The sequence below is a fragment of the Coccinella septempunctata genome, chromosome 3 (assembly GCF_907165205.1).
Source record: "Coccinella septempunctata chromosome 3, icCocSept1.1, whole genome shotgun sequence".
Lineage (NCBI taxonomy): Eukaryota > Metazoa > Arthropoda > Insecta > Coleoptera > Coccinellidae > Coccinella > Coccinella septempunctata.
This window is the reverse complement of record NC_058191.1, coordinates 28,956,877-28,971,730: the sequence shown is the minus strand read 5'-3', so window position 1 is coordinate 28,971,730 and position 14,854 is coordinate 28,956,877. Positions and strand designations below refer to the sequence as shown.

The 14,854-nt window shown below is 34.7% G+C and overlaps 2 protein-coding genes across 3 annotated transcripts in view; both read left to right on the top strand.

Annotated features, from left to right (window-relative positions):
• LOC123309992 (LIM domain only protein 3-like) overlaps positions 1-14,854 on the top strand; it is a 94,882-nt gene that overhangs the window by 50,601 nt on the left and 29,427 nt on the right. The gene's annotated exons all lie outside the window — the stretch shown is intronic.
• On the top strand, positions 6,189-8,012 carry LOC123309991 (coiled-coil domain-containing protein 63-like). The gene has a single exon (XM_044893328.1). It carries the CDS (start codon positions 6,261-6,263, stop codon positions 7,929-7,931), a length of 1,671 nt encoding a protein of 556 aa, XP_044749263.1. The 5' UTR covers positions 6,189-6,260; the 3' UTR covers positions 7,932-8,012.

Sequence of the window (14,854 nt, the reverse complement as noted above, 5' to 3'; positions counted from 1 at the left end):
AATATAGGTAGGTACTTCTCTCTGAAAAAGGTTTTTCCAGTCATATTCCCAATAAATTTTTCGCAGCTAGTCACGAAGAAGAGATTTACAATCTTTATAATTAATGGCCTTTGTTTCTGTCTAGAAACCCCCTTTTTATACGTGGCAAATCCATATCTCTATTACAAAGTTAAAGACGTAATTAATGTAAGGAATGCCCCTTATAATGAGGAAAATTATACCGAGCTTATTCATCAAAATAAAATATAACGTGACTGTAAAGACCCGGAGAAATAATTTGACACGTAATTAAGTGCGTGCAATAATTATTAATTGCGTAGTGAGTCTTGAGAAACCGACAATCAAGCTCTCTCAGTTTAAATGTTCAATAAATATTGGTTACCATCGGAACTCTTGAGAAATAAAAAAACACACTTCGTTAACTCTCCATTTGGGAAAAAAACAGTAGGAAGTAATTGATTTTCTATTTTCGATTGATATGAAATGGTCAACTTCGAAAATTGAGCACTAAGCTTTTTGAGCACTGAAAAATGTGAAATATAACTTTCGTGCAAAAAAATTCTTCGTCGAATTAGTTCATTTCTTCAAAATGTAAACATTGCTGACATTAACCTCAATATCGTTATTTTGTTTGGAAACTGGAAAGGCACTAGAAGATAGAAGATTTTTCCAAACGTGAGAATTGCTTTCATTGAGTCAAATCATAAGAGTCCAAAAAATATTGGTAAAAATTTTGACCGAAGTACACAATTTTCATACGTAAGGGAGGCACCCCACAAAATAATAACGGAATCTTCACTCAGATGTGCGATATCTGAAAATTATGAATCGCTTTTGTCATGTGCCAAATCAGTGCTACGCTACTTTGGTGGGCGCTCCCACTTAGAGACTTATTATAAAAAATTCCGTGTTTGAAATCCATCGAATATCTCCCTTTGTTTCTGCATGAAATCTCCCCAATACGGTACTGCTGATTATATTAGGTGCTCGTGTATTTAGAGGGAATATTAAGCTAATTTGCAGATAGGTTTTGTAATGCTGGATGCGATTAAATGAACGGAAAATATGCAATTTATTATGTGATTAACATTTCGCTATAATTGCAATGCAGTATCGAATTTAATAGTTTTCCTGTTGAAGGAATAATCTAACGAGCCAATTTAATTCAAATATAAACGCCAATGGAGTAACTCATTTGCATCTGACAACTCAACACTATCATGCTCTGTTGATGGAATCGGAGATGTTATTCTACTTGATTATGAATAATATACCCCGTTTAGAGGTGCAATAAGAAAAATACCTGGAATATCAATGTGACTTCGTTTATAAACCTACCTACGTAATTTCTGTTGACATTTTCATAGCTGTTAAGAAAATATTGACAACTTCCAAGTTATTCAGTGTATTTTTTCAGGACGGAAGGTCATTGAAGGTGAATAATGTAAAACATTTCAGGGAATTTTGATGATTACTATACTAATCATAAGAGTTGAAAGATGGAATCAATAGGGTATCTACACAAAAAATAATTGAACTTGGGACCCAAATATAATTATAATGAAGCATATTATTTCTTCGTCGACCTAAACAAAAAATTACATTTTACGTACTAATTTCCAAACGAAAAATCCACTATTTTTGAAGGCAAGTACTTTTCGTACTGATTCACTTTTAGTCCGGCTTTCGTCACCAAGCAATATATTGGATCACGGGGCGATTGAATCAATTTTGTGAATCAAGAATTTGATGAAAACATAAGTGCCTGTGACAATAACTGTCATTGCCAAATCAATTCTTTACGAAATCGGCCAGATTTTACCAGTGAATTAGGTACGTGGTCTGAATGTTCAGTATAATCAAAAATGGATGGTGATAGCGATATGGATAACAGTACCACTTCACCAGAGCTCAGGGAATCGGCAATAGGGAATACTCCTTGTCACGAAAATGATGTAGTTTTTATGAAATATCTTTGAAACCTCACATTTTAAAATAACCATTTCAACCATTTCCAAAAAAAAATTATTTTGTTCTTAAAAATGAAAAATAAAAATGGGTATTTAAAATTTAATGCGTTTAGTTTCTATTGCACAAGTTGGCAACATCGACTGAAATATGCGTTGATAATGAAGGACAACAAATATACTAACTAGATGAGATAGACAAAGAAGGCTGTCTATGAAGTTTGCGACGACCGAGGAAGGTCGTAAAATTCTATGGGATTTTTATGGCTGGTTGCTGTTGAGGCTCGCCAGTGACTACGCGCCTTATGATGGCTGTAGATTAACAGCTGTTATTATTATAAATAAGCCAAGGTCCTCTTTATTTTCTAGTAGGCGCTGTTTCCAAATCGTAAACTAGAAACGAAGCGATTTAAATTTTAAAACCTCATATTTGAAGAATGATTTTGAATAGTTTCCGCGGTGCATTTGAAAAATTCATGTATGAAACTCATGATTATTCAGTTTAAACCTGCATATGCTGTGATAACCAAAATTGAGGAGAATTCCCCATTACGGACACCTAGATGAGGTCATAACTTCTTACTTTCATAAAGGTATGTGAGGTAAACGAAAATGAAAAAATGTAATATGCACCTCTCCAAAAAATTGTCTCTATTTTCTCGCCTGCTTGCTATCCTCGGCTGCGCTTCGGCTATCAATTTGCGGGCTCGACTGTAAAAGACAGTTTTTCGTCCTTGGTAGGTACATAAATAACTATTTTCATAGTCAATGACAATATCTATCATATGTACATATCTATTCAAAGCTAACAACTCCTTACAATTGCTCAGGACATTATTTTTGGTGAAATCTTTAGTCAGACCAGAGAAGATCTCCGGCTTTCGAATTTCTGATTGAAAAATGTACTTTCCATGTATGAATTGGCTGAAATGCATAATTTTTCAAACGCTCTTATATTATATTTTGAGTACCTATTACCAATATTTCGATTTCAACATGAAAAATAGAAGATGCTTTGAAAATCTCATTTCTTCAAAAATGACTGTTTTTGAGATATTTACTATGAGTTTTTTTTTACAATTTCCAATTATAAAGTTGTGCTAAGTATCATGAAATTTTTGGACCTATAATGAATAGGATATGAAAAACAATTCACCATACATATCGTGAATATGTGCTCTAAAAATTTTATCAAGTTAAATTAGTTGGTTCTCCTTGAAACAGCGTTTTTAATTTTTGGAAAAATGGCCAATATCCGTAATTCTTCCTTATACTTCAAAAGTGCGAGTTTATCGAAGGGTTCTACTGTCCAACGAGAATGAGGTGCATATGACGATCCACAGCATAAAACTTTTTTCAATTAAATTCCGCTTAAAACGAAGGTGTGATTTTTATACGGACATCAGCAGATATGAAGCTGTTACCTGAAGCATAACGAAACAGACTTGCTTGATATGTCTACGTAAATTCAGTGATCTAATCGATATACCTACCTTCGATTTTATCCAATCACAATTTTTCAGGTGGGCTAGAACCCATTTGACGTTAATTGGATTAGCCCCCGAGGCTGATCCCAGATCAGTTAACGCGCAAATTTTGATTCTGTTATTTGCGACGTCAAGTCAGTCCTGATAAATTGCCACAAACAGTACGCTGTGTATAAAGAGCTGATCATAATATCAGATTAGTCCGTCCAACGAATTATAATCACCGATTTAATTAAACCGGTGTTTACCTAACGAGGTGGCGGGGTAATTGCCGAACGCCAATGGTGATTCCCCCATCTGCATGCAGCCTTTTTGGCTAACTAGGATCGAGCACCATATGCAGAGAGAGTGATCCTTCGGCCATTACGATGCGAATCTATGATGGTTAATTAGTGTAGAGAGCTTATTTCCTGCGTGAGAAACGATCTTCCAGTTACACTGATCACATAGAAAGATATCAAGTCGAATTATTGCCTCAAACCCGCGGCTTCGCTTGCGTAATATTGTTGTAAAACGCTAGTGTCCACTTCATTATGCATATTCCGCTCCTTTTATAAACTTACATTGAAGCGGAAGTCTGCGTCCCAGACTGGCTCTAATTCTTGGCCTTTTGCACTTAATCTTACGCTAAATAACCGTTAAATCATTTACTATGGAGGACATTTTTCAACAGCTATAAATGCCAAATATGCAGGGTGTCCCAGAATTTATGTGAATAAATTGGGATATAGGATCAGAACCTCAAAATAAAACGAAAATTTACAGGGGTGAAACCGACAACCCTTTTGATTTTCTACCATAATTTTTCACAGGCTTCAAATATTATCATTGAAAATCATACTTTGAAAGAAAAATTTCAAATCTTTATTATTTTCTGAGTTTTCATAGTCGTAAAAATGATGTTACTCATTTCCGTAAAAAAAAAGAATATGTTCCTTGCTTTTTTTTGAGCAACCAACCAAAAGTCAGTTTGACCACCACCATAGTTGGAAGAAGTTGGAAGTTGCGATAACTGGTGGCGCTATTCTAGGGCAGAGCATCCGATAGTTGTTGACTTTCTGAAGGTAAATTGTCAAGGTACACTATACTAAATCGGGATTTACTCGAGCGTCGTGGAACCTAGTGGATTTTGAAGATAAGATGGTAGAAAGAAAAAAAGGTTCTAAGCATGATACATGCACTTTCAGCGGTGGGGAAAGCGTCTACAGGTTTTCAAAGATGTAAAAAAAATCGTCAGGTGTTATACTCGAATGAGCCAGATTAAGATACTGTATATGCTCTACGTATCTCTGATAATAAACTCATGTCAATCTGACAGTTTGCGTGGTGGGGCTGGCTGTACAGAAGAGTTGAAAATGGTAAAAAAAAATATTTCGAGCGTGTCAGATTTTTAGAGAATATGTTAGTTTGACCCAAAGGAAGCTACTTTTCCAGAGACTGACAATTCGGACGTGATCCAAGGTCCTTTGGAAATGTAGAAAAAAATTGTTACTTTTACATACTCCAGCGTGTCAGATTTTCATAAAGATGGTTAATCTCGGTGTTGCAGACGTGTTGGCCCATGAATCTGACACTAATCTGTAAGTTTGAAGATGATAACAAGGCATTCTTTAAAAATATCTCCCTTCCTGTACCTCTAATCGTTTCTGTATGCAGTATAAAAGTATAAAAGTAGATAATAAAATTCTATACAACTTTTGTCCGAAGCAATTTTATATACTCTCAACCGTTTTCGAATTAGAGGACGATAAGGGCGAGGAGCTAAGCCACACAAGCGGCTAAGGTCAATGTAAAAACCCAGTACATTCATCGCCCCATATCTCAAAAACGTTGATACGTAAAAAAAATCGCTTTGGACAAAATTTTTAGAAAATGGTATGCTTTACAACTTTTATGATGAATGCGAAAACAATTTAAAGCCGAGGAGAGGATATAATTCATAAAAACTCATTGTTGTGACCTTTTTGGCAAATTTTTATTGTTACGGCTTGCTGAAACGGTCACATTATATTTTTTCCTTTATTCTTCAATCATTAGCTTCAAATTAAGAAAAAAAACCTCCGTGCTCGAGAATGTACACGTGATTTTTTTTTTTGCAAGTTTGGCGCCCTCCCACACATTTTCATCACGCTTAAATTGTTAAATTAAGAGAATCTATACTTTTAATCATGTAACTGACCACATATATCTTAATCTGACACGCTCGAGTATGTACAATGATCGTTTTTCTTTTACTATTCTGACAGGCTATCCTAGACAATTTCCCCTATATACAGATCTAATTTTTGGGAGAGGTACTCTACAGGGTCCAAGGTATCTTCCTTTATATTAATCTGACACGCTCGAGTAAATCCCTCTTGGGCTCCCCAACTACTAATGTGTTGCTCCTTCTGACCTCTCTCAATCTAAAAAGAGGGTAGATCTGTATTCGAGAACAACAACAAATCCAGAGAGTACTCATGCTACCATGAAAAACAAGTGTACCTAATGTGAAAATTGTATGAGAACATCAAGTTTGATCACCGAAGTAATGAAGTAGGTATTTGTATTTGAATGATTTGGATAAGTTTATCTCAGTTTGCTTCTCTTTCAATGCACATTGTTTTTTATACGACTTTCAATGCTCAACGTACAAGGGGAATTTTATAGCGCGTTTTTTAGAGATTAACCTTTTTTGCTGGCACATTTTTATAATTATAAAATTCAGAGAAGATTCAGATTAATTTGTAAGTATGTATAAGTCATTTTGACATTTTGAATATAGAACGTAGTAATTTCGTCCTCGTCCCAGTGATTCCAACCAACCATGGCCAAAAAAAGCAAAAAACCTCTCACGGACGAAGAAAAGTTCGAGCTAGAGCTTCAACAGGAAGCAGACTTACAACATCAACAAAGAGACTACACTCTACTATGCAAGGACCGAGAAACTATCGAAGAGTCTGGAGGATCCAAATTAGCCAAACAACGCAAAGTTATAGATATATATCAGAGAGAATTAGCCAACTTAACGAACGATCTAAATGTTGCAATTTCTGACGGTAAGAAAAAAATCGACAAACAAGATGCCCATCAACTCGTAGAACTATTGAACGAATATGATAAGTTTTCGGAATCTATAAGATTCAAGAAAGCACATCTTAGTGAGATTGATTACCAGATAACTAAGGTCGACAAGGATGTAGCCTATATGCGATCAATACAGCTTACTGACAAAATGTGGCAAGATCGCACTTTGGCTGGTCAAAAAACTCTGGAAGCATTAGAGAATAAACTAGACGTACAGATCAAAAAATTCTGCACAATTTGCGCCCAGAACAACAAACTACGAGAAGAAATAGACCACTTATTGAAGGAAAGGGCTGATTTCAATTTGAAATGGGACAAACTGATCAAAAACCTCTGCATTGGTAAAAAGTTCATGCTTGATCTCATCGAACAAGCCACAATCGCATATGATCAAAGGGAGGAATGGTGTTCAAAACTTCAGGCCCTCAGGACCAAAGCTCACAGTGATCTAATTTCCCACATCAATGAAATGAGAGAACTCCAAAGAAAAGAGGACAATGACAAAAAGTTGGCCGAATTCTTCAGCACTAAGGGACAAAAACGCGTAATGGCTGCTATGGAAGAGAAAGAACGTGCAAAAAGGAAGGATAAACGTAAAAGAATGGAGGAGAAACTGAGGCATTATACAAATATACTAGCAGACGTGTATGATTTCACCAACCAAAATGAAATAGATGAGATAATGGAGTCTTTCAAAGAGAGAGAAACTGAAAACTTCGCCCTATTCAAGTACATCAACGAATTGAACAGAGAAATGGAAGAATTGAATGATACTCTGGGATACCTTCACCTGGACATCGATGAACAAAGGGTTTTAATGCAGGTCAGAGCTGATAAGCAACAAGAAACTCTACAACGACTCAGAGAAGATCTGGATGAAGCTACTCAACAAGCTGATGCGGCAGACTTTGCTTTGGTAGACTGTGATAAAAAAATCGTCCAATTATGCAGTGGGGTCGAAGATCTGTTCAAGCTCTGTAAATGCGACAGAGATCCCTTGTTACCATTACTCGGGGAGAACCAGAAAGTGAACCATTTCAATGTTTTACTTTTCCTTCAAATTTTGGAGCGACATGTCCAAGACTACATTTGCGAAGTTTACAACGCTGAGAAAATTCTCACAGCTAAGAGGAAGATCAGGCCTAAGCATAAGCTCATCAGATCGGAGGGTGCCTTACGGCCTCTGTATTCCATCGAACAAATTGTTCCTGCTAATCCTTGTCCTTTGTGTGTAGAACATGAACAGGTCAGTGATGTTATTGATGTTCTTCAACGTATATTGACCAAGGAACAAACTGAAGTGAAGTTGGCGGCTAGGTTGGAACTTCCAGACGGATTGGAAAGAATTCATAACGTTTCTGCTTGTCATCTCCCGAAGTCTAGGCAGATTATTCAGAAGAGATACCAATAGGAATCCTCAGATAACACTAACCTATAGCAATTTGGATATATTTATAACAAATCTTTATAAAATATATATATTTACATTTTTGAATATTATTAATTGTGTCTTTTGGCTCTAGTTCAACATAGTTCAGATATCTCACCTTTGTGAGGTTCCATTGCCATCAAGTATAAACATATATATGTATATATATACTCCATTCACATTTATTTTAGCAGTCCGTTGGCCATGGAAATTTGACACATTTCACTCTGTATAGTACGCCAATGTGGGGTTATGACGGTTGTCAAAACATTTTTGGGTTTTAAATCAACGCTATGTTGCCCGTTCTACGTGAAAGTTTCTGTTATTACGTATTTTATCACAATGTCGAATCTCTTCAGAAAATATGTGACGAACATAATTGAAGTTTATACAAACTGATTGAAGGCATACCAAATCCAGTTATTTGCATGGAAAATACAAGAGATCAGTATAATATCATAATATGCACTAGCTTGAGGAGAGTTAATGTTCGTTATCTTCTTTGGCTAAAGTTTGAATACGTTACATCAGTTGTAGATTTCAAAAATGTTAACCCGAAGATTAAATACATATGATGCAATGGTTGGGAATGGGTATCTCCCGAAGGAATTAACCGATAATTACAGGAATGTTAAATTCTTCAACAAAAATCATCTTGCATTAATATAAGTAAAAGGAATTAAAGGAAGTTTCAAGTCAAGATGAACTCCACCTTTGAACAAAAATATCATATGAATAAACAGGACAACTGGCGCGTATTTGTGGCTGTTCATCTTAATACATTGATATAATAATAATAATTAGGTATTTATTGGTACCTTAAGACATTTACGATGTATAGGACAAGTCGAATGAAAAATAGAAAAATCAATTTTCGGGAACTTATTCTACGATGACATTCGTCGAAAATCCTGTAATAAACTTTTCGCATTAATACACTCGAACATAAAATTCTCAAATGCCCCACCACTTTTTTGGGTCTCCCAATAGAAGGAAATTCTTTGTAATCCTCTTCATTCACAATCTTTCTGATTGTGGAAGTATTCAGCTGAAATATAAGTCGTTCAGATTCAAATGAAACATTATATAAATTCTCTTACATTGAATATGTTCGCTACCGTCTGACGTATTGTGGATTTTAGAATATCCGTGTATAACTATTTGAATGAGCGGACCTGAATTCTAAATAGCACTTCCTGAAACTCTGTCTCTTTTTTCAATCACTTTCGGCATTTTCATAATAAAAATTGATATTAGTTGTGGCAACGGCGTTATGACATTAACGGCATTTCATGAGTGCCAACCTTAGTCCGTTCTAGTTACAAAAACTTGAGAAAATTATTTCATGGCCAACCGACTGCCAAAATAAATGTGAATGGAGTATACCTATTTTATATCAACAAACAATTAACAAAATTTCGTATATAAAATTTTAGTCCCCAATTCAAAGCACCATTCGTAATTATAGTTGAATGTGTCGGAGGTTCCAGCGGGTTGGTACGTATCACTTCTTGTATATATTTTATCTCCTGTGGTTAGATGGGTTATGTTTGAATCTGGCATTTCTTCTACGAAATAAAATAAAGAATAATAATCAAGAACGACATTTTGGAGAAAAGTATTATATATCAGAGAATATAGGTTCCAAGCTGAATTTTAAAATGAAAAACATATCAAAAAAAGATTATTCGGTATTTATCACCAACGAAATTGCAGTAATTCATTCGTTGTATTATAAATACTTCTTAGTTAACCAAATGAAATGGAAAAAGTGAATTAATGCTTTGTTTCTATAAAAGTAACTTACTTTGAATGTTTAAATGTCATGCAAGGAGAAACTTCAGTGTCGGGTGTACAGGGATGTATAGCTCATCATGAAAACTAAAAATGACTGTATCTTTTTATTTAGGCTGAATCGAAAAAAATGGTAGAGGAAAAAAGTTTTTTCCCTCACCTCAAGAAACTACTATTAAAATATATGAACAAGTCAAAGACTCACCCTGCATTATAGATTTAGAAAAGTTACAGAAATTATTTGTTTGTCCCTTCTATTCGAGGTCAGTTCTAAAGATATGAAATATTTTCATGAAATTATTCTCGATTAGGTTAGATTTTTTGCTTCTTTTGAATTTATGCACTCATAAAACTCATAAAATAGTTTTCCAAATTCGAAAACATACACAACGGTCAGCCTTATCAATCCCCACCAACATCGTTTCTCCTGAAAAATCTGCAGAGAATGTCGCAACAAATTTTATCGGAAAGTGAGATGAAATAAAAAAAGTTTTGTGGTGAAAAAGCTTTCCTACTATTAACATACGCTCAGGGCGTTCAACTTTTATACAGAATTAAGGGCCAACGAAAACATCACATTGCGAAATAATGACGCATTTCAAACACGTAAAACAAACAAGCGTTGAATTCGTAGACCCATTTATGTTTAATCAATTTCGTCGTCCATATAAACTCGCATTTAGAAGCCATAATGGCAAGAGTCGCTTGATTAATAATATTAAATATTCAGATAAATGGAACGTGCACATATACACATCGCCTAAAAGGAGGAAAAAACAGCACGGGCATATTTTAATTATTCAAATTAGTTTCCATTTGCAATAACGATCCTTCGCTACCCACAGGGCAGGCTGTAGGCGCGCGTATGTGAAGGATAGATTGCGAACTTAACAAATTGCATTTCATGCTACAACCTCAGCAAGGGGAATTCAAGAATCATTCATATACTTATGAGGAAAACTTTGCGATGTTTCGAACTCGACAGGGATGTAATGAAACCCAATTTTATGTTATCCAATGTACGAGTCGGTACTGGAATAATGCCTAACTCGTGAGCTAAACGCGCATATAATTCAATCCAGGCGTGTATGTTTCTACATGCAAATTTCACGTTTACGATTCATTATTTCGACGTCGATCTTAGTGATATTCAGAAGCCGGGGAAAACTTTGTGCATGCAACATTTGGGGGACCGAAGGCAGATGAAGGGGTCTGACCAAGAGCGTACGAAAACCTGGGATTATGACGCAGAGATATTCCACATTGTTCAACCCCTCAATTAAAAATCAAATCTGAAACTAATATCAGGGAAGATACTGATATGTCTTCCAATGGAGAAATAAAAGAGACAAGGAACTTTTTTATGAAAAAATGGTTCTCAGGTTCACGAAACATACATCACAAATATACCAACTGAGTTTATTAATACTTTACATGGGTAACTTCAGAAAAATATTCATTACTTTCGATTAAACAAATAAAATGAAGAAAACTCAAAACCCCAACACAATTCCATTAGAAATAAATATTCTTATTGAATGATGATCAAAACAAGCAATCGTTTTGCCATTGTTGATAAAATCAATAATAGTAACATGAAAATAATAGCTAGAAAAATGAAACCATAAATAATCGTGAATATATAATACGATATCTCAGATAGGAAACATCTCAATTGTCGTTTGAAAATATACAAAGGAGAATTTCGAATATCATCGCATGGAGTATTGAGCCATCTACATTCCATTTAATATTGTAATTAAAACAACATACAGATTCTATGATGCAATTAAGCAGTTAGCAGTTCCTACTGTATACATAAAAAACTCTTTCTGAAAGTACCTCTATATCTACATATAAACAAAAATACATACTTCATAGACAGAAAGGGCATTTGAAGGCAAAAGACAAGAAACGCAATATTTTATATCAATAAATAAGTTAACGGCATGCAGACAATTATTGAATTCTGAAAAAGTACACCTCCGGGCAGGATTTGAACCAATATTTTATGTTGCAACCTCAATCTCTCAGTTTTTGTGAATGCAGCATAGTAATTTTCAATTCTTTTTCATTTAATACATTCGTTTCAAATCAAATTTGAATTTGGAATAATACTGCATGGTCTTTCCCTCAGTCATGCTGCCTATTTAATGACCGTATGCACTGTTTTAAGTTCTTAAAATACGTTTATTTCATAGAAATTCGATTAAAAAAATTGTTTTAAATTTTGGTTTTTGTTCGAATCGCTATATACGGCCGTATAAATCAATCAAAGTTTTAATTATTTATTCTGTGGTTACGATGTCATATACCAGACTTCAAAATACTACCAAAGAACATACGGCGGAGGAGGTGCAATTCAGCAATTCGTCGGAAAGGTTATGTCATAGATGGTGGCTTATGTCAAGCTAAATTGAAAAACTGGTATCGTAAGTAGTGGCGTAGAATAGACAATTGTTAAAGTTTGAAAGAAGATGGTTATCTGATGAATAAGTCACAGGAAGTGCTGCAGATACTACTTTCAAGTTAGTAGAGGTAGTGGAGAAGAATTTTATGTGAGGTGCTCCAATGCGCGATGTCATTGTGCGCGCTACTGTGACGTAGATGGAGGCAAAACCCGAGTGCCTGAGAATTTATGATCAACTATTGGGCTTCCTCTGCTATATCTTCTTGGATCTGCCCATGTCAACAGAAATTTTTGGCGTGAAATCTGAAAATCCAACATAACCGGTAATATACAGGTTGGGTCTTTGAGTTGTACCTATTTTTTTATCATGCACAGGATTCCTGACAAAAGAAACACTTTTTCTCTCTACAAGTATTTCCAATTCGGCTCGGTCGAAAAGATACAGGATGTTCAATCCTTAAAAAGTCATTTTCATTCAAGTATATCACAAACGATTTCATCGAATGGAAAGATTCTCTAGGTGAAGTTTTTCATTAATGTGAAAAGTAAAAGTCATATCCGAACACAAAATTTCACCCACTTCTTCCAGTTTCCACATTATGACCATTACATACCATAAAAATACGGGAAATTCAAAGAACCCAACTCCTAAAAGTGAGTTGAATGCTCACTAATGAATATGTAATCACTTTGGAAAATGAAAGTATTTTTTTCACATTTTCTCCTATAGTGCGCCGTTTTCGAGTTATTTGTTATTCAAAAAAAAATTATCTGTGGAATTCGAAGAACTGAGGACTTTGGCTGAATGCAACTCTGTTTAAAAGATCCACAGATGTGTAGTTTCATAGATTTACCTCGATATTCTGAAGGGAATTTTGTTTTTCCAGGGGTGGCATAGCTCATTATGAAAACTAAATATGCCTATATCTCTTCATCTAGGCCAAATCGAAAAAATAGTAAGGGAAAAATATATGTATATTATGTTATAATCTTAAACCTAGACTCCTCTGAAGATACTTAATATATGGACGATAGATTAGGTGAATTATCATGGCTTTAAACCTGGAAACTTCTCTCACTGACTAAAATTTGCTATGTGCCTGCAACTACTAGATGGAGGAATGATTTGATGTTTCACGTTTTTCGTAATTTCTTAAGAAAAGTAAAATATTTCGCAAATGATGATGATTCCATAGCAACAAAGTAAAAAATAAATATGTATCTCCAAATGAATTAGAAAATTTTATTTATTTATTCACTCCATGGAGCACATACAGGTTATTCAATACCCAGAAAAATGTGTTCACTGAATAATAAAAAACTCAAATTTACACATCCAATTTTTTTTATTTCTCAACGAACACATTTTTTTGGTTATTGAATTACCTGTATGTGCTCCATCATAGTATGAATAAACACATCAACAGATGTGTAAATCAAATGAAGTTTCCTATTCAAATAACAGCCCATCCCGTATCAATAAACTATAAGAACCAATAATAAAACAAAAGAACAATATGATTGATGTAAAGGGGAACCAAGACAAATAATGAACAGCAATCAATTAACAATCATAAATTTGAAAGGAATCTACGGAGGTACGCTTGTATGGATTTTTTTGGTGCATTTAATTTGAATTCGAATATTAAATATTCATATAATATTCGAAATTAGAAAAGAAATTGTATGAAATACGTTGGGACACACTATTTTTCTCAACTCGAATTCTTTTGCGCATCGCGGAAATGATTTTTTACCTGCTGGTTGCACAAATAACTATTTTCTTTCAATTTCAAGAAAAACTTCCGTACTTCAGTGTCATCAGAAATGAAAAACCTTTACGTAGAATCTGATGTGTATTTCTGTAAAATATCCAGAAAGAAGTCAGCGCTTCTCTTCTAGAATGGAAGTCCCATCTGGTATAATACTGGAGCCGGCCCCGATGGAGCGTCTGCAATATATGAAATAATATGAACGCAATTCGCTAAAATAATTAAAAAAATTTCATCACGAACCTCATTACGCGTTTAAATTAATCCGAATGTATAAAGGGCCGTGACTACGCGTCGCTTAGCCTCCGCGTTGTTCCAAGGAGATACCGATCTTTTTTAATTATCACTTTAATTAAAGTAGGCTTTATATCGTGATGTATCGCCTTTGCTGATCCAATTTCCATCTCATTACATCAATCTGAATTTAAACTGATTCAGAATACTGAAGCTCCATTTTCTGAATCAGAATTTAATGCATTTTGTTTGGGTGTGTAGCAAGGTAAATAGAACAGTGTAATTTTGAATGAACTGAACGAATTTTGGAGATATCCCGGCGAGACTGGGTTCATTATATCCTCAGTTCAAGTATAAATTTCTGTTCATTAACATAAGTTTGGATTAATGAATAACATCAATAATACGCTTCTTTTCTCAGTGAGTCTCTGCTTCCAGTCAATAGCTATTGAAAAATATTCTACATTTTTAAGACTCTTACATACGAATAGAGTAGCGATGATCGTTAAATGATTGCACTCAAGTCTCAAGTTGCTGCAATGCTGAGTTCTCAATTATAATTGGTTACGTTAAAACAAACCGGCCTATGTCAATTGGAATTTGAATGGAAAGATGATAAACCTTACATCACGTGAAACTCTGTTTTCTGTTTAGAAAAGAGTTTCACTGAAGAGGTCAGTAGTTCGGTTTTCGGT